Here is a 22,237-nt window from a genome sequence, read left to right on the forward strand (position 1 = left end):
TCATTTAAAATTGTAATGGATAATTAAAAATAGATTAATAATTAGTCATCTATGATAATCATATTTGTAGCCATGATAGTTAAGTCTTCTAGGTATACATAGATATATTTCAGATAGATAGGTAATCTTCAAACACTTCATAGACCTAGAGAATATGGCATTTAAATAACTTAAAATTCTGTTGATGTGAGACACAATTGCTCCTGGCTGCACCAATTGATCCCGAGAGAATGTTGGGCTTCTAAGACATTTCCATTTGGAAGTTTGTCCTTTTGGCACAAAATGGCCTACTGGGCAAAGAACTGCCCTTGCCTTGATGGCTGACAGTACAAATGCAATGCTGTCCTTTCTGGACAAGCGGGACACAAGGAAAGTGACCACTGTACTCTGCCAAGACAGGGTAAGATGGTCTTTCAGAAATCCTGCTTCTGAAAATGGTCTGTCAGATACTCTAGGCCTGCAGCCAATTTAAATGCACCAACAATGCTGAGAAACATTAGGTGACTGTCCAGGCTGCCAGCTGTCTTGGTCTACTCTTGCAAGATTCCCGAAAGTTGCTTGCATCCATCTACCATTTCTTAGGTACCATTATGTTCCTTCCCAGGTCTTTGATGTGGTTAAAGACTAGATAGTTGTAATTTCCTCAGCTATGATAAAAGATAAGTTAGATATAAAACTTTAAACTCACAAATATAAGATAGATAGGACATCTTCTTTAATATTGTAACTGTAATTCTTGCTCAATAATTGTTTTATTATATGTAATATTACCATGTTAAAGTTAAAACCTTCCTTTAAAAAAAAGAAAAAGAAAAGGGGAAGTGCTGTGGATACCACTCTATATAAATAAAACACTGATGGCCAGTGACCAGGCAGGAAGTATAGGTGGGACAAGGAGAGAGGAGAATTGGGGAAACAGGAAGGAGGAGAGACACTGCAGCCACCGCCAGGACAAGCAGCATGTGAAGACGCTGGTAAGCCACCAGCCATGTGGCAAGGTATAGATTTATAAAAATGGATTAATTTAAGATAAAAGAACAGTTAACAAGAAGCCTGCCACGGCCATACAGTTTATAAGTGATATAAGCGTCTGAGTGATTATTTTATAAGTGGATTGTGGGACTGTGGGGCTTGGGGAACCTGGAGAGAAGCTCTCCAGCAACATCCCTTATTATTACTCATAAGGGGCTTTTATTTTTAAGATCATAATGCATTTACATCTTTCTCTTCTCATCTACACCCTCACCACATTCCTTCTTGCTCTCTTTAAAATTCATAGTTTTTTTTTTTTTCATTCATTATTGGTACATGCATGTATATATATGTATGCACAAATATATTCCTTTACACATGAGTGTACCCTGCTTAGTTTGTTTTCATGGCTGATTGTTTGATATTACATAACCAATTGGTGTCCTCTTCTCTGGATGAGACTATTTCTCTCATTTTCATCATTCCTTGTAGTTCTTTGTGTGTGGGCTTCATGGTAGTACAAGGATTTTGAATGATATCACCCATAGGCAAGTGATTCATACTAAATATATGTTGACAAGAGCAAGAAAGACAAAAGCTCCTGTTACAGCTTACATTCTATCTGATAAAACAAAAAGTTGGGAAAACAGATTATGTATAAGAAAAAGAATAGCCTAGAAATACAGAACAGTATAACATGAACCGTGTAACCCTAAAAAGTCAGAAAGAAAAGCAAAACAAATCAAAACACGTATACTATTAGAAAGAAAAAGAACATAAAATTGTTCTTTGGTTCTTAGGTTAGGTCAATAAAGAGGTCAATGCATCTGACAACATAGTGGTATGTGCCTTTTGAGAGAGTGTAAGCACATGACCATTCTGACAAATGAGGGCTTTGTTAATACAATTGTACAAACTACAAGATGTGTGTTGACTGGTTTCTGGAGAAAAAAAATAAAAGGTCTCTATCCTGCAAAGATTTCTAAATAAACAGATAAGTTAGACACCCTGAGGCATCCTCCTATCAAAACATTAGTCAAATGAATGAAATCACTAAGCCTTATGGAGAAACTGAAAGCTTAATTGTGACAAAATTGGAAGTTTTTACTTTAATACTAAATCTTATATACTGCGCATTGTGTGCTGTCTCTCACAATTTTAGCTTCAGTACTAAAGATAATTTACTGAACACATTTGTTTTAAAATAGGAAGAGAAATGACCTATAAAAGAGGAGTTCAAGCACTTGAACTATAGAAATCATGTTTCTTTTTTAAAAGTGTTATAGTTAGCTGTATATTTTAAGAAAGTTACGTGGCCTGGTCTATAAACTCTCCTAACACATTCAAACTCTAGGCCTTTCCTGTAGCACTCATCCTGTGCCCAGGTCCAGTCTGAGGCATTCAGATGTGAAGTATATATAAGTCAACTTACATTTTACATAGACCCACCAAAAGAAGTCCAGTCCACACACCCAGGCCTCATCACAAAATCATAAAAACAATTTGAAAAGTGACAACAGTATATCCCTCTTGATCCAAATGCACTAGTTGTATAAAAATGTCCTTGAATGAGAATTACCTTAAATGAATACCAGGACACAGACCTTAGAGGCACAATCATAAACGTCATCAAATAATTCAGGGGGTTAAAGAGCACACAAAGTACTAAATGAATAAATGAGAACAGTAACAAAAGCCTGAGTGATACCCAAGAAATCACAAAGATTTGAATATCTGAATGAAATGATGAAGTATATCTAGTATTTGAAGGCTGACTATTTTAAAGAAATAAAAATATTGAAGGAAACTCAAGCTGAAATGGAGATGAATTTAAAATTCAATAATTAATTAGAAAACTCACCAAAAGGCCTTGTAAGTAAAATGAATTGAGTAAAAATAGAATATTAGGACCTGAAGATAAAGTAATTAGACCACACAAACTAAGAATACAAAAAAAAATAAACAAATAAACACACATGCATGCACACAAAAGGAACATGAAGGAACTTGTTGACACCATTAAAATACAATGTCTTCTAATTACAGTCATAAGTGAAGGGAAAGTATCCCAGGGCAATAAGATAAACTAGATATTCAACTATATAATAGAAGAGAACTTCCCCAAATTAAGGGAATGTACACGTATACAAATTTAAGGAACACATAGAAAACCAATTAGACAAGACCAGGATAGAAATTTCTCATAGAACATAACATTTAAAATATTAATTAAATGGGAAAAGAAAGAGTATTGGAACCTGCAAGAGAAAAGAAAACAAAAACAAAAACACAAGTTACATATAAAGGAAAACCTGTCAGGAAAACAGCTGATTCCTTAGTGGAATCTTTGAAAGCCAATAGATCCTGGAATAACAACCTCACATATATCATGGATGTCAAGCTAAAGTTCCATACCTTTCAAACTACCTGCCATATTTGAGAACAGACATTTCCTATGATATAAACAGGCTAAAATGATTCATGTCCATTAAACTATCCTTAAAGAGATACTAGAAGGAATACTTCAGACTGAAAAGGGAGAATAAGCCAAGAGACTACAGAAAGAAGAAAAAAATGTTGTTATTACTACCAAATCACAAACCAGGAAGAGAAACACAAATTGAAAAAAAAGCAAACATAAGACTTACAATCAACACATACTTTTCAAAAATAATGCTAAATATTGATGGTCTCAATCTCTATTCTTAAAACACAGGTGAGTTGAATATGTTAAGAATCAAAATCTATTTTTCTGTCCCTACAGAAAACTCAACTTAGCTTTAAATATTTGCACCAACCTACAGGAAAAGATTTTTAAAAAGTATTTTTAAAAAAATGATACTCATTCATAAGTAGATACTAGTTGTAAAGCAAAGGATAACCAGACTGCAACTCACAGCTCCAGGTAGGCTACCTAGTAAAGAGGACCCTAGCTAGGAAAGACACAAGGATCACCCAGCGATGGAGAAATGGATGAAATCTACATGAGCAAACTGGGGATGGGGGCGGTAATGGAGGGCCAAGGTCAGGGGAAAGAGAGCTTAGGGGAGCAGGAAGTCCTAGCTGGATCAGAAACAGAGTGGGAGAACAAGGAAAGAGATACCATGATAAATGAAGACACCATGGGAATAGGAAGAAGCAGAGTGCTAGAGAGGTCCCCAGGAATCCACAAAGATGACTCCACTATAGACTACTGGCAATGATCAAGAGGATGCTTGAGCTGACCTACTCTGGTGATCAGATGGCCGAACACCCTGTCATGATAGAACCCTCATCCAGTGACTGATGGAAGCAGATGCACAGATCCACGGCCAAACCCCAGGCAGAGCTCCAGGAGTCCAATTGTTGAGAAAGAGGAGGGGTCATATGAGTTAGAGATATGGAGACCATGATTGGAAAAAGTACAGAGACAACTAGCCAAACTAGTGGAACCACATGAACTGTGAGCCAATAGCTGAGGATCCCCCATGGAACTAGACCAGGCCCTCTGGATAAGTGAGACAGTTGATGAGCTTGAACTGTTTAGGGGGCCCCCAGGCAGTGTGACCAGGACCTATCCTTAGTGCATGAAGCAGCTTTTTGGAACCTAGTGCCTATGGTGAGACCCTTTGCTCAGCCTTGGTGCAGGGAGGAGGAGGGCTTAGAACTGCCTCTACTGAATGTACCAGGCTTTGCTGACTCCCCGTGTGAGACCTTGCCTTGGAGGAGGTGGGAATGGGGGGTGGGTTGGGAGTGAAGGCTGGGTGGTGGGAGGAGGGAGGACAGGGGAATCCGTGGTGGATATGAAAAATGAATAGAAAAATCTCTTAATAAAAAGAAAAAAAATGGGACAGGAATCAAGTGGGTATTGATATTACAATATCTGACAAAACAAACTTCAAACAAAAAACTAAACAGAGAAAATATAAAGCACTTCATTCTAACCATGGGGACAATAAACTGATAAGACACCAACTCTGATTATGTACGCACTAAACTCTGGCACACCCAATTTCACAAAAAAACTACTATTGAACATACAGACACATACCCAAATCAGAAATAGTAGGTGATTTCAATAATCCATTTTCCTCAATACCGAAATTATCTGGACAATAAAAAAAAACCAAATAAACAAGCAAGCAAAGAAATATAAGGGCATTCAATTAAAGGACATCATGTATCAAATGGACCTAACAGATATCTCCATCATTCTACCCAAACACCAAATAATAGCCATTAGACTCAGCATTTCATGGGAGAGTCTATAAAAACAAACTACGTGCTGGAACACAAAACAAATCTTTAAAAGAAAAAAAATTTAAATAATTCCATGTATTCTATCTATCCACAATGCTATAAGGTTTGAAATCCATAGCAAACAAATCTCTAGTAATTACATAAACTACTACATATTAAACAATATATTACTGATTGGAAAGTGAATCAAAGAAAAAAATCCAGGAAAAAAATTAAAAACTCATGAAATTTAATGAAAATGAAAGCATAACAATAAACCCTCTGGAACATATTAAACAAAGCCCCAAGAGGGAAATCTATTAATAGATCAGGTTATATTTATATGAATACATAAATATATGTATATATGACTTGTTATATTAACCAAATTAATGAATATATATAATATACAATATTATATATATAAAGCAAAAATTAATGAATAAAGAGATCATGAATTGAAAAAGAGCAAGGAGAGGTACATAAAATGATTTGAAGGGGGGAAAGGAAAGGGGAAATGATGTAATACCATAATCTCAAAGCATTGTTGTAGGATTTATTTCTGTATGCTGTGAATATGTGTTGATCCCATTGGTTAATAAATAAAGCTGCATTGGTTTATAGAAGGGCAAGATGGAGCCAGGTGGGAAATCCAAGAGAGACAGAGAGAGAAGAAAGGCAGAGCTGGTGGAGATGCTCCAAGATGCCATTAGGAGAAGCAAGATGTGCTGCCAGGAAGCTATGTGGCAAAACATAGATTAATAGGAGTGAGCTGAGTTAGGTTGTAAGAGCTAGCTAGTAAGAAGCCTGAGCCATGGACCAAACAGTTTGTAAGTAATATAAGCCTCTGTGTGTTTACTTGGGACCAAGTGGCTGTGGGACCTGGCAGGACACATGAAAACTTCTGGCTACAAAACAAAATTTTAAAAATTCAGAAAAGGCACAAATAAATAAATGATGAGACTCAAGAATTTGGATAAACAAAACTAAAACAAGTCCATTAAGAAATAATAAACATCAGAGTGGAAGTTAATGAAAGAGTTACAAAGAAAACTACTAAGAATAAGCCAATGTTTTCAATTTAACAGAAAAAAGGAACCTAAATCAACAGATTCAGCATTGAGCAGAAAACACCACAGTAGATATGAAAGAAATTCAGAGTATCTTAAGGAAATACTTTAAAATCCTATACTCTATTAATTTAGAATATCTAAAAGAAATGGATGAATTTCTAGATTCATCAAAACTACCAAAGTCAAACCAAGAAGAGTTTAACACCCTAAATATACTCATAACAACTAAAAGACCCTAACATTAATACAAAGCCTCTCAAGAACAACCAAAGCCTAGCTCATAATAATTAACAGAAGAATTCTACCAGACTTTCAAAGATCCATAAACAACACTTTTAAAATTATTCCATTCACAGAGAAAGAAGAATCATACTTAAACTCCTATGAAGACAATAATAGTCTAAAACTAAAAAGCAGACAAAGAAATACACCACACAAACAGAGAGATAAATGATAGATAAATAGATGATAGATAGATAGATTAGATAGATAGATAGTAGATAGATCAATAGATAGATAGATAGAACAATATTCCCATTGAACATTAATTCTAAAGTCCACAGCAAAATATTTGTGGGTCAAATATTGGCATATATTAAAATATCATCCACCATACTCAATTTGGGTTCTTACAAGAGATATAGGAATGGACCAAATAAATGAGATGAATTTTTTAATAAGAAAAAAATAGAAAGCACCTTAAAATGTATAATAAACCACAGATGAACTAGAACATCTAACATAATCTTGAGAAAAAAAAACAATTCTGTAATGATTACCATTGCAAATTCCAAGATTTATGACAGAATAGTAAATTTAAAAGAATATGGTACAGGCACAAAAACAATAAAATAAAACAAACAAACAAAAAACCCAAACCAGAGTGTACTTAAGGAAAGCCAAGTGATATTTGAGAAAAATTACACACTAGAGAAAGTACAACATTTTCAATAAACGGTGCTAGCAAAACTGGATATTGATGTGTAGAAGAATGGAATTGACCTTTATCTATCATCTTTTACAGAAAACAATCCCAAATGCATCAAAGACCTCAGTGTGAAACCTCAAACAATAGCAATGCTAGAAGAAAACTTAGGCAATACTCTCCAAGTTACAAATGTAGGAAAGAATATTGTGTTAGGAGTCTATCTGTTCATAAATTAACAACAGTAGTTGACAGATGAGACCTCATACAAATAAAAAGTTTCTGATCAGTCAACTGGATGAAGAGTTGACAGAGTGGGAGAAAATCTTTGCCAGATGCACATCTGAAAAAGGATTAATATCCATATTATATAAAGGACTAAAAAACAAGTATTCAAGAAAACAAATGACTCAATTAAAATTGACTATTGATCTGTACAGAGTTTTCAAAGAAGAAATAAAAATGGCTATGAAATATCTCAAAAGGTTCTCAACATCCTTAGTAATGAGGGAAATGCATATCAAAACAACTTTGTGATTTCATCTTATCACATTCCAAATGCCAAATATATCAACAAAAGAACCAACAACCAACGCTGGAGAGAATGAGTGAAAAATGAAACACTCATTCAGTGTGAAAATTCTCAAGAAGCTAAAAATTAATCTATTATATGCTTCAACCATATCATTGTTCATCATGTGCTGAAATGACTGCATATTCTATTCTATGGATACTTGCTCAACCACAGTCATGTTGATGACTTTAAATTTACAAATAGATAATAAAACTGTGGTACATATACATCGTAGAATGCTATGTAGTCATAAAGAAAAAACATGAAATTTGTAAGTAAATGGCTGGAGCTGGAACATATTTTACTTAAGGAGGTAACTCAGATCTTGAAATTCAAACATCACCTGTCTTCTCAAATACAGTCCCTAACTCAGAGCCTATTAGAAACCTCCATGCCCAGCAATTCAAGTAGAAATCATGTTGTACATCTCTCCCTCTGAAGAGAAAAATGTGTGTTCAACATTTCTGGTTTCCATAGTTTTTATTTGTGAGCACAAAGACCTATAGTCATTGTCCATCACAATTCTTCACTAAAGGAAAGCAGGACAGGAAGTGAAGTCAGGAATCTAGAGGCAGGAATTGATATAGAAAGAATGCTTCTCCTTGTCTTATTCCACATGACCTTCCTGGCCTGCTTCCTTACAGCACCCAGGAGTGGTACTGCCCACAATGAGCTGACTGTTGTGGAATATTAGTTAAAGATGTGTTACATTCTTTTATGCTGTGGAATATTTGGTTAATGAGGCAAAAATATGTTGCATTCTTTTATGTTGCATTTGTTTAATTCTGTGAAACTGTGTTATATTATGCCTGCCTAAAACACCTGTTTTGTGTAATAAAGAGCTAGACAGTCAATAGTTAGGCAGGGGAGAGGAGAGATGGGACTGGAAGACAGAGAGAATAAACAGGAGAAGAATGAGGAGAAGGAGGAGTGAGAAAAAAGGAGAGAGCATGCCAGGGACCAGCCACCCACCTACACAGCCAGCTATGGAATAAGAAGTAAAGAGCGATATATAGAAAAAAGAAAGGTAAAAGCCTAGAGACATAAGGTAGGCAGGATAATTTAAGTTAAGAAAAGCTGGCTAGAAGAAAAAAAAAAAACAAAAAATTACAAGCTAGAGCTGGGCATTCCTAAGAACTCCATGTACTCATTCCAGAGCTGGTTTGTGGGCCCCCAAAGAGCAAAGTGAAAAAGAGAGAGAGAGAGAAAGAGAGGAAAGAATCCAAAGACTACAACACTGGACCTTCCCACATCAATCATCAAGAAAGAAATTGTACCACAGACTTGCCTACAGTCCATTCAGCTGAGGTCATTTTCTCAATCAAAATTCTTTCTTACATTGTGACTCTAGCTTAACAACACAAAATCTAGCCAGCACAAGCCATTGATAAGTTATGAATCACAATTGCTCAGAAAAAAAAACTGCATATGAGTATGAGCAACACCAAATGAACTCAGAAGGTTGGATAACTAAGAGGCCATGCATTTCAGAAGGAGTAGAGTGGGACACAGGAGGAATAGAAAGAATAGGAGGAGGGGACAAATGAGGTAAGTACATTAAATATGCATGAAAATCACAAAATAAATAAATTTTGAAAATTAAACAAAAATAATATGGTTGAAAAAAATATTATAGGGCATAAAGTATACATTAATGGTGAAATAAATTGTCTAAATATGTTAATGGTATGATAAACTAGTGAACACTCATGTGAACAGAATGGACAGTCTGTACGTATGTACATTTTAAGATTTTAGTATAATGCTCTGGGAGAAAAGTGCTGTTTACAATCATTGGAGAAGCAGTGATGGCGCATGCCTTTAATCCCAGCACTCGGGAGGCAGACCCAGGAAGATCTCTGTGAGTTCAAGGCCAGTCTGGTCTACAGATCTAGATCCAGGACAGGCACCAAAACACACAGAAACCCTGTCTTGAAAAACCAAAAAAAAAAAAAAAAAAAAAAAAAAAAATTGGAGAAATGGCAAGTTACTGATTAAGGTATAAGTCAATGTCCCATAGCAAACTGTATGCATATATACTTTTAGAGAGATCAGAAATGTAAATGGAAAAATATGCTGAATAAAAACATGGTTAATGTAAAGAACAGAAAGTATCTGCACGGTGGGATGGAAGATAAATTTAACGTGGTATGATTTCCGGAAAAATACAACAAAATCAAAACACCTGGAAACCAAATCCTATGTGTGGCACAAATGATCAGGAAGAAAACAAAACAAAACAAAAACAAAAACAACAAAACAATCAATGAAACATAAGTGAATGTGAAGGAAGCTTGCGTTTTACAGAAGCTTGACACTTACAAGCGTAAATACATGTAATCATGCCATGTAATAATAAATGGCTTCCAGAAAAACAATCAGAATGCATCATGAAAATAATAAATCTTTGATCAACCAACCAACAAACAAAGAACAGTTCAGATTTCACACATGTTTAAAACGTGCACATCAAAATGAGAAAAAAAATCCATCCATTTATACAGGCCATGGGTATAGACAATCACACACATTTGTAATTATAAATAGCCAAGTCTACATTTTAAATTTAAATCTGTAATCATAGCTAGTATTCTAACCATATTCATAGATTTCTGAGGTGAAGCTCCTTGCCAGTTAAAAAGAAAAACAAACACCTCATTAGAACTTCTAGTCCTCTGGCATGGGTTTCAGATAACATTTAACCTTTGATATATGTGAGTATGCAGCCATGACAACCTATTATCACATGGCTAACTACTTCCCTCAATTCAGTTACAATGGAGTTGTTACAAATAATATAACTGATCCCAGGCCCCAGCTTGAACAGGCACTCCTTGCTAACCCACAGGCTACCTCTGCCAGGAAACCAGGTAAGCTGACTGCAGATCTTCAACTATCCCTCTGTTACCCCAAATCCAACCTACAGTCTCATCCCCAGCTCTTCAGCAGAACACGTGCAATAACCTCCTCTATCCTATCTCTACTGGATCCCACAGATCTTCCCCTCCTAACCCCACTCCCTCTTATGTTGCTTTATCCCAGTAACCAGCTATCCCAGGCACTACTTGCTAGTCCACAGGACACTCTTGCCATGGAATAGTGGACTGACATCAGATCTTCACCTCTTCTGGTCCCCCAGACCCATTCTTCCAGCCTCAACCCAGCTCTGTAAGAAACAGTTGCTTCAGTCTCCATCTACTCTCTGATCCCATCCCCAACAGATGATAAAGATCTTCCCTTCCATCATTCCTTACCACCATCTCGATCCATTCTCCTAGCCTAGAACACCTAGAATTTCCTGTGAACATATTAGCTGATCAGGCCAGGGAAACAGTCAAGCGAACTGAAGACCTTCACCACTCCTCCTAAACCAACCTCCAGTCTCATCTCTAACTCAGCAACAGAAGACCTGCTGCAGCCTTCCTTCTTACCCTTCCCACATATACTCTAGATCACGCAGGTCTTTCCCTCCTATCTCTTCTTCCTCCACACATTATTTATCCCAGCCCCCAGCTCCAGCAGGCACTCCCTCTTAGCTGGCAAGTCATTCCTGACAAGAAAGCAGGTGTGTTCACTGTAGATCCTCAGCTCTCCTTCCTTTCCTCCAAATCCAATTCCCTAACCTCATCCCCAGCTACATAGCAAATCTTGGGTTATCTTACTTCACTCTCTAACATCCATTTCCAAGAGAATAAATGAGCACATCCTGATGTAACACTCTCCATTCCTTCCTTCTGTGAACTTCCTCAGTAGCCTTGCCTATCCATATTCCTATGTTAGCTCCCAATACCCAGAAAAACTTTTAACCTGGAAACCTAGGGGCCACACCTATAAGGTCCACAGAAAATTTCCTACTAGGAAATACCCATTCACCATACTTTCCTAAAATACAGAGGGTAAACAAACAAAGAAAACAAAAGAACAAACCACCTAGTCAACACAGAAAAAAAACTAACAAACAAAAACAAAACAACAACAATAAAAACAGATAACAGTACCTAGAACTCTAATCTTCCCATCCCTACAAGCCTAGATGCCAGCATAAAAACACAGGCAATAACAGGCAGGACAATGTGTCCCCAATACAGACTAGCAAGCCTACCACAACAGGCTCTGGATATTCCAACATAGGTGAAGCACAAGAAAAGGACCTTTAAACAGCCTTTATGGATATAATAGTGATCCTTAAAGTGGAAATGAATAAATCCCTTATAGAAATCCAGGAAAACATAAACAACCAACTGGTCCCTCAAAGAAAACCAGAATAACACAAACAAATAACTGGAGGAAATGAATAAAACTATTTAAGACCTGAAAATGGAAATAAAGTCAATATAGAAAACCCAAAGTGAGGGAATTCTAGAAATGAAAAATTTAGGAATTTGAACAGGAACTATGAGCCTAGCTTCTCTAATATAATACAAAAGATAGAAGAGAGAATGTCACCTATTAAAGATATGACATGACAAAATTTATACATAGGTCAAAGAAAATGTTCAATATAAAAATGTCATGGCACAGAACACCAAGGAAATCTGCAACACTATGAAAAGTCAAAATCTAAGAATAATTGAAATAGAACACTGGAGAAAGTCCAGGACAAGGGCAACAAAATCATAGGAGAAAATTGCCCTAAACTGAGAAGGAAAGGCCTATAAGGGTACAAGAAGCATATGGGATACCAAATAAATCAGAAAGAGAAAAGGGGGTGTCCTGGGCACAAAATAATCAAAACACTGTACATACAGAACAAAGAAAGAATATTGAAAGATGCAAGGGAAAAGACCAAATACCTTATAAAGACAGATCTATTAGAATTGCAACTGACTTCTAAATTGGAACTCTAAAAGCCAGAAGAGTCTGGACACAAGTGTTGCAGACACTAAGGAAACCAGAGAGGCCAACCCGGGATACTATACGCAGAAAAATTTTAAAACACCAAAAAGAAGAACACAAGACATTTCATGGTTCAACTAAATTTAAGCAATGTTTATCTACAAATCCAGAGCTACCAAAGGTGCTAGAAGAAAAACACGAACATAAAGAGGTTAACATACCCATGAAAACACAGAGAATACATCATCTCAGATGACCAAAATTTAATAAAAGGAAGCACACACTCACACACACCACACCACCACCATTACCACCACCACAACTACTACCAACAACAACAACTAAATAATAGAAATCAATAGTCACTGGTTAGTGATATCTCTCAACATCAATCCTCTCAATTCTTTAACAAAAAATACAGACTAACAGAATGGATGTGAGGACACGATCCCTCCCTGTCCTGCATCCAAGAAGCACACCTCAACATCAAGGATAGATATTACCTCATCATAATGAGTTGAAAAAAAATGTCCCAATCAAATGGACCTAAGAAACAAGCTGGAATGAAAGAGATATCTTGATAGAGGAAGACATCATGAGGATAGGAAAAAACCTGGTGCTGGGAAAGTTCCCAGGAATCCACAAGGATGACTCCAGCAAACTGCTAGCAATAGTGGAGAAGGTGACTGAGCTGGCCTATCTTGGTAATCAGATTAGTGAATAACCTGACTGTCATCATAGAGCCTTCATCCAGTACCTGATGGAAACACATGTAGAGATCCACAGCCAAGCACCAGGCTGACCTCCAGGAGTCCAGTTGAAGAGTGGGAAGAGGGATTTAATGAGCAAGGGACATCAAGATCATGATGGGGAAACCTACAGAGATAATCAAACCCAGCAAGTGGGAACTCATGAACTTTAGACCAACAGCTGTAGAGCTTGCATGGAACTGGACTAGGACTTCTGCATAAGTGACACAGTTGTGTAGCTTGGTCTGCTTAAGGGGCCCTTGGCAGTAAGATCAGGATCTATCCCTGGTGCATGAGCTGGCTTTTTGGAGCCCATTACCTTTGGTAGGACACCTTGTACAGTCTTGATACAGGGGGAGGGGCTTAAAATTGTCTCAACTGAATGTATTGGGTTTGGGTAACTCCCCACAGGGTCTTTATCTTTTTGGAGGACAAAATTGGGGGTAAGTTGTGGGAAAAGGCTGGTGAAGGGGAACAGGAAGAGGGAAGAGAGGGGAATCTATGGTGGTATATAAAATGAATAAAAATTTTCTTAATAAAGACAAAAGACACTAAAATCTATAATAAATCATTTTTAAAACAAGCTCAATGGCACATAAAAAAAGAAACAAGCTGGTATAGTTAATTTAATATCTAACCCAAGTTTGAAAAAGAAGAACTACAGCAACTTAGCATATTTGCTACCACACACTGATAATGGGAAAGCCCCACTCTTGCCAAAAGACATTTCAATCAGACAAAAACTAAACAGAGAAATATTGGAGCTAGCAGACATCATAAAACTCATGAACCTAGCAGGTATTTGCCAAATATTTTACCCAAACATAAAAGAATTTTTTTCTCATCACCTCATGGGACAGTCTTCAAAATTGGTCACATATTCAGATACAAAGAAACCTTCAATAGATAATAGAAAATACAAATAACACCTTCCTTGCTTTCAGACCACCATAGATTAAAGCTAGATATCAACAACAACAGAAATATTAGAAAACTTATAAACTGATGTGAGCTGAACAACTCTCTACTGGATGAAAAATGGGTCAAGACAGAAATTATAGGCTTTGTATAGTATGGTAAAAATCAATACATATCATACCCAAACTTTTGAGGAATAATCAAAGCAGTTCTAAGAGACAAGTACATAGCACTATGTGCCTATATAAAAACAAACAAATAAAAAAGACAAAAGTAAAAGAAAACAAACAAACAAATAAACATGAGATCTCATACAAGCAACATAACAGCAAAAATATAAAAAATGGATAATTTCTCCACAGGTATCACTTACTAAAATTAAATCAAGATAAGAAAAGCAATTTCATCAGACCTATAACCACTAGTGAAATATAATCGGTCATTAACAGTCCCCAACCAATAAAAACCCAAAGCCAGATGGTTTTAATACACAATTTCACCAGACATTCAAAGAAGAATTAATGCCAATACTCCTCAAATTATTTCACAAAATAGAAAAAATGGAAGATTGCACAATTTAGTCTATGAAGTCATAGTAACCTTGATGCCTAAACCACAAAAAGAGGCAACAAATAATGAATTATAGAGCAATTTCTCTCATGAATATAGATGTAAAATTTCTGAATAAAGTAATTGCAAGCCAAATTCAGGAACACAGCAAAAATATCATCCACCATAATCAAATGATGTGGGGATGGTTCAACATGTGGAAATCAGTAAATGTATTCCAATGTATAAATAAAGTGAAAGACAAACACCACAAGATCATCTCATTAGATTTCAAAAAGCCCTTTGATGAATTTCAACACTTTCTTATAATTCCTGGAAAGATGAGAAATACAATGGGCAAGCCTAAACACAGTAAAGACAGTTTACAGAAAATACAGAGTGAATATCAAGTTAAATGAAGAGAAATTCTAAGTAATTCCACTAAAATCAAGAACAAGACAAAGTTGTTCACTCTCTCCACACCTATTCAATATAGTATTTGAAGTCTTAGTTAGAGATAGTGAGGCAACTGAAGAAATCAAGAGGATAAAATTTGGAAAAGCTGAAGTTAAAGTATATTGGTAGACCATAGGATAGCATACATAAATTACCCAGAAATTCAACATGAAAGTCCTACAGATGCTAAAAACAGTCAGCAAAGTGGCTGGATATAAAATTGACTCACAAATATCCTTGGCCTTCTTATAAACCAATGAGAAAGAGATAGAAACAGAGAAATAAAACATTTCACAATGGCCTCAAATAATATAAAATATTGTAGCATATTTCTAAACAAGCAAGTAAAAGACTTGGATAATAAAAATTTCAAGTCATTGATGAAATAAATTGAGGAAAATATCAGAAGATAGAAAGATCTCCCATGCTCAAGGATTGGTAGAATTAGGATTGTTAAAATGGCCATCCTACCAAAAGCAATCTACAAATTTAGTCCAATCCCTACAAAATCCCAACATAATCCTTCATAGCTCTTGGAAGGACAATTATCAGCTTCATAAGTATACACACAAACAAACAAACAAAAAACTGGACAGCTAAAACAATCTTGAACAATAAAAGGCCTGCTGGAGGTCTCATTGTTCCTCTTATCAAGCTGTACTACAGAGGTGCAGTAATAAATACAGCATGGTATTGACATAAAGACAGACACATTGATCAATGGAACTGAGTTGAAGGCATATCATAATTCCACACGTGATTTCTGACCTAAAGAAGTCAAAATAAACTCTGGAAAAAATACTGGATCTTCAACTAATGGTACTGGTGAAATGGATACTGCATATATAAGAATCCAAATAAATCCGTAATTATGACCCTACACACAGCTCCAAATGGATCAAGACCTCAACATTAAACTAGATATACCAAACCTAATAGAAGAGAAAAAATGAAAAATACCACTGAAATTATTGGCATAGGAGAAGAATTTCTGAATGAACAGAACAAAATGTGGATACTAAAGTAATTAGCAAATGACACCTCATGAAACTAAAAAGCTTCTGTAAGTCAAAGGACATCATCCTTAGGACAAAACAGCAGTCTACAGAATGGGAAAACATTTTTTCCAACTCCACATCTGATATAGGGTTAATATATAAAAAGTACATAAAGCAATCAAGAAACTATATATATATATATATATATATATATATATATATATATATATATATAGTTTCTAGATAGAGAATTCTCAATAGTGGAAACTTGAATGGCTGAGGATCATTTAAAGAAATGTTCAACATTCTTAGCCAACAGGACAGTTCTATTTTCAGTTTTTGTCTTATACCTGTAAGAATAGCTAAGATTAATAGCACAAGTGACAGCCCATGCTGGAAATGATGTAGAATAAAGGAAATACTCTTCCATTGCTTGTGGGAGTCCAACTTGAACAGCCACTTTGGAAATCAGTATAGAAGTTCTGTAGAAAGATGTGAATCAATCTACCTCAAGATCCAGCTTAAAACTTTTGGTCATTTATCCAGAGGGCACTTTACCCTACCACAAAGACACTTGCTCAAACGTGTTCACTGTTGCTCTATTCAGAATAGGCAGAAATTGTAAACAACTTGGATAGATGTCCCCCAACTGAAGAATGGATGAAGAAAATTTATATATTTACAGAACTGAGTATTACTCAGCTGTTAAATAAAAATAACATCATGAAAGTTTTAGGAAAATGGATGGAATAAGAAAAAAATCATCTTGAGTAGGGTAACCCAGACCCACAAAGATAAATATGTTATATGTTCACTTATATGTGGATATCAGCCATTAAGGAAATACTAACCAAGATACAAACCTTAGACCCTGAATGTTTAGGAATAAAGGAATATACTAAGCAGGGGCACAGATATTCCTGAGAGCAAGAAATAAATCAGATTTTTATGGGTAGAATAGGGGTGAGGGTGTGGAATTGGAGCATCAGTTCAGGGGGGGGGCATAGGCTAGAATTGAGGGGAATTTCAGAGGTATTATGAAAATCTAGTTCAGTAGAAACCTCCTAAAAATAAGAAGGTGATCCTAATAAAGTCTCCAAGTAATGGGGGAGACAAAGTCCCAATTTGCCATCTCTTGTCAGCAAAGGAAACTTCTAGCACAGTGACTTGTTACAACTGAGTTTTTGCCCAAAGGCACCCCATGGAAATCCAAACAATCCAGGTTTTTTCCAACACAATAGGTTCCTCTTCAAAAACTGACAACACGGGCCCATTGCTGAAGAGAACACGTACATAATTCATTAATTATGGCAAGGTTGATCTGGTGCCTGCCTTCACCACTACATCCTAGCGGTCTTCGGTCTAAGAAGGTAATCTGCAGGCTACCAAAGGAAAAATTTAAATACCAACCCCCACACAAACCCTTTTGATCTACAATGCTGTTGTTACTAAAGGATGTGCTAGGACAATGGTAGCATATACCTTGTAGGAGAAACCAGCCAACATCTAATTTAACCTACGTCCCACTCGAAGAGATGGAACCCATATCTGTCCATATTTGTGTGGCTAAGAATAAGGAACTAGATCACACAGAAACTTGGTAAAACCAAATATTAATGGTCTTATAAAAAGGATAGTGATAAAATGAGTCCTAATGTTATTATGCTGTATTCATAGTCAGTGCCTTATTCATACATCATCAAAGAAGCTTCCTCCTCCAGGAGATAGAAAATACACAGACGACCCACAAACATTACTCAGAGAGGGATAGAACAAGGGATAGAACCTTGGAACACATTGCTTAAATGGGATGTCTCTATCTAATCTCTATCTAATTCCTCTCCTTAGAGCTCAGGAAAGCCCATGGAAAAGGAGACAGAAAGAGTAGAAGAGCCAGAGGGGATGGAGGACACTAGGAGTTCAAGTCCCTCTGAATCAACCAAGAAAAGCTTATATGAAATCAGAGACTGATGAAGCAAACCCAAGGGTCTGCACCAAGGTCCTCTGTGTATACATTATAGTTTTCAGTTTAGTGCTTTTATGGGACTCCTGAGGGTGTGAACAAGTGGGTCTAGGATTCTTATGCCTTTTCTTTGGGTCATTTCCTTTTGTTGGTTTGTCTTGTCCAACTTCTATGTGATGTTTTCTGTTTTATCTTATTAGATACTATTGTTATGTTTTATTATTATCTTCTAGAACTCTTTTTTTTTTTTTTTAAGTAAGAAACAGAAATGTAGTGAACCTGAATGGGAGGGAAGGTAGGGTAGAACTGGGAGGAGCAGAGAGAAGGTAAACTGTAATCAACATATGTTGTATAAGAAAAATGTCACTTTCAATTACAGGAAAAAATGAAATTATGGGGTAAATGGATGCAGCTAGAAGCAATCTGATGAGTGAGATTCAGATCCTTAAAGACAAACATTGCATGTTTTATATGTCAATGTTAACTTTTAAGATATATATTTCAATCTGATTAACTACATATGTTAATAACTAGCTTTAATTAGCAATTAAGGGCCCAGGGACAAGCAGGGATCTCCAAAGAAAAGGGAAATAAAATATATTGTTACAGACAGATAAACGGGAAACTAGAACTCAAGGATTAAATTGGGAGGGGAATGGATATGCAGAATAGAGGAGGGAATGTAGGAAGGTACAACTAACAATAAATGAACCCTACTACTGTAGAAGATTCCTAATTTATATATTAGAAATTTACATAAAGTCGCATATAATGAGGGACATTATGCCCCAACTAGACATTTTATATTACAAAATGAAACCTTCAGTGCCAGGAATAGGTTATATCTTGTTGAGTTATTTACCACAGGGGTTTAACTGATACCCTCAAACATCACAGGCTAGTGTCAAGTTCCTACAAAACCTGAAGGATGGTAAGAACTTATTGCCAAATATTTATTATTGAACATGGAAAATCAACTGATAACCAGCTAGAATCTTCACCTCTGCTGGTTAGATAGAACCAATACTGGGCATGGCAAAAATGGACAGGAAGATGAGACTATATATGCCACAGGCCTAGGGGAAATTCTACTATTATTCTGCTACAGAAATCCTATTATTATTCAAAATGACTCCTAATGACATTGCTATACTCATGGAACAGAGCATCACTCAACCTTTATCAGAGAAGCTTCTTATTGCAGAAGTTGGTAATTAACAAAGAGTTCCACAACTAGTAAATAAACAGGGATTCAGAAATTCTGGAGCACTCAGCCGTAAAAGGGATTTTTTTTTTTTAACCAAATCATTAGCATCAAGGCTCAGTGATCCATGAGGAAACAATGTTTTCCAGACAAAACAGGACTGATACAGGTATGAAATCATAGAGACTGGGACACGTAGAGACAACTCCTAAAACCCATGGCTCAGGAAGCTACACTGTATGATCTTGGAATGGATTCAGGTACTAGCTGATTCAATGCTCAACACATCTAGGTAGTGTTACCTTACAGTAAGCCACAGCTTCCCTGGTGAATGATACTCACTAAGATCATTCTGAAAAGACTGGAGAAAATAGTCTAGATTTTGAAGCAAAGTCATCACAATCATTAGAAAGTAAGTTAGGTTTCATATGCTGTCTAAGACAAGTCTAATGAAAACTCTTGCCACCAACTATAAGCATTTTCCTAATGAAGTTAAGAAAAGGTTTAAAAAGACATGAATGCAAGTAAAAATGTACACTGTATAAATGAAATTTGCATGTGTATATACATTTGCCTGTATAAAAATAAAAATTTAGGTATAAAATATTAAATTATCTTGACTTCTAATCTATAAACATTATGCTTACTTAAGAACATCTGGTATATATCACCCTAAGAATAAAATTAAATAATTTGCATTGAAAAATCAACCAAAATTAATTAAACGTGTAATTTTTAGCAAGCATCAGATAAGATATGAGAGCTGCAAATAATCTTAAGTACATGCAGCACACAGCATCGTGTCAATCAATTTCATCAACATAGTCATTGCAAGCAGTTACATAGTGCCTGCAACGTGCTGGCTAATGTTAAAATTTAATATATTGCATATGTTCAATCTATAATAATTATATCATATGTAATCCATTAGTTTTTAATTGATGCATAAAATTATCAGTACAGAGAAACTAAAGAACTGATACAGAACAGTAACAGAATTCAAAGCCAGGCCGATCAATGATCTTCATGTCGCCAACAGCAAGTAAATGAGGTAACAAGTAACCTTCATTTTTATGAATGAAATGAATAAAGATTTAATTTTTAGAGCTAAAATGTGCACACATAATGACTATGTGCCATCTTGTGGCCTGGTAGAGAGAATAGATAGTTCTGCAGGATGAAGGATTAAATGACCTGTAAATGTCTCCTCTCTGTCCTAGACCTGAGCAGACATGAAACTTACCTAACATTGCTTATGGCAGGAAGATCTGAAAAAACAACTGAGTTACACTGAGAATTTTACTAAGAGTTTATTTAATCTAAACCAGAATTTGCTAGTTAATTTTGTTAATTTTAAAATTGTGCCTAGAGAGATATGTCAGCAATTAAGAATATGAACTGCTTCTGCAGAGGACCAAGTTCTCCTCGGAACACTCATGCCAGATGGCTCACAACAGCCTATAACTCTAGCACAATGGATTTTCTGGCTTCCAAAGGCACCTTCACTCATGGGTACATTCCCCCACTCAAACCCACACACAAAATGCATCCACTTAACTGAAAATATTTTTAAAAGTTAAAAATACAATTAAAATGTGTTGCACACAGGTTAAATGACACTCATGTAGCTCAAATATTTATTATAGCATAAAATAAGTAAGCGCTCCATCCTGCATCATAGAGCATTCATGTGGCTTATATCGATTCTCTTGTAAACAATAGTGAGGAATCCAAACACGCACCATTGTTCATTTCAAGTGTACAAACTGAATTAGACCCTGCTGAGGTACCACTTGACTTCTAGGTCTTATGGAAAACAGTCAAGTTCCTTCAAAATAAATATCCATCTCCCCTTTTACTCCTGGTTTACTTCAAACTACAAAAGACACAGTAACTTGATAAGCTCTAATACAAATAGAGATTGTTGACTACTACCAACCTAAACAAGTTTTCCGTTTTATTGTTCTCATAACAAATAATCGTAATAGTCAACATGCTCATCATGTATCAGCCAGCAATGTTGGTCTGTTACACATGCTCTCCAAAACGCGCTTCTCAAAAGAAGGAAAAAATAGTGAAACCCCAGTTGGTTTCTTGCCCCATAGTGGATTTCTGTTATTCTTAAAATTGAAATGATTTTCTTGATAAAATTACTTTCGAATGCAAAAAGTACACATATTTTCCTGTTTCCACATTGAGATGAAAATGCTTCTGTTTACAATATTTATGCATTTTATATATAAAATGGTTAAAATTGTCAGCTGCTGTTCATTTTCATTCCTAAGTAGCAAAGGCAAATGCATTTAAACAAAACTTAAGCTAGAATTTACAGTAAACATGCTGCTATGAAAATAAAGAGAAATATTTATTTCTATGTGTGATGAATAAATGACTATCTTAATTCTTCAGATACTTTGATTTTTTTTTTAATCAAGTATAGGGAAAGAAGGCGTGGCCTTCAAATTTTCTGTCATTTACTTACAATCAAGCCACTGTTCGCTTGCCTCTTTTCTCTTCCATCAATCATTTTGTAGAAAATCCCGCCTGGATTAAACTGAGTACTCCAGACAATCACATTTCTTTGATAATACACATCCATGCCTGTTATTCTTGAATTATGTTCAACATGAGAAATCTGCTGATGACCGCCACTGTAGTTGAATGGATATACAAAACCCAGGATGTCAGTGTCATTAGCTATGTAGAGAGCTTGATCTTCAGAGCCTGCAGATTATTATAATAAAATACAAAATAGAGGAAATTTCAACTAGAGCAAAATAAATGATGTACTTTAAATTATCT

The 22,237-nt window shown here is 35.8% G+C and overlaps 1 protein-coding gene across 5 annotated transcripts in view; it reads right to left on the reverse strand.

Annotated features, from left to right (window-relative positions):
- Lrp1b (LDL receptor related protein 1B) overlaps positions 1-22,237 on the reverse strand; it is a 1,927,307-nt gene that overhangs the window by 106,734 nt on the left and 1,798,336 nt on the right. For 4 of the 5 annotated variants that reach the window (XM_037205578.1, XM_028868856.2, XM_037205579.1 and 1 more), the window contains one exon: positions 21,918-22,159. In XM_037205578.1, coding sequence (XP_037061473.1) covers positions 21,918-22,159 — 242 coding nt within the window. Of the gene's footprint in view, positions 1-21,917; positions 22,160-22,237 lie in introns of those variants that run through there. The other variant, XM_037205580.1, reaches the window with a different exon arrangement.

This window comes from Peromyscus leucopus, chromosome 4 (assembly GCF_004664715.2).
Source record: "Peromyscus leucopus breed LL Stock chromosome 4, UCI_PerLeu_2.1, whole genome shotgun sequence".
Lineage (NCBI taxonomy): Eukaryota > Metazoa > Chordata > Mammalia > Rodentia > Cricetidae > Peromyscus > Peromyscus leucopus.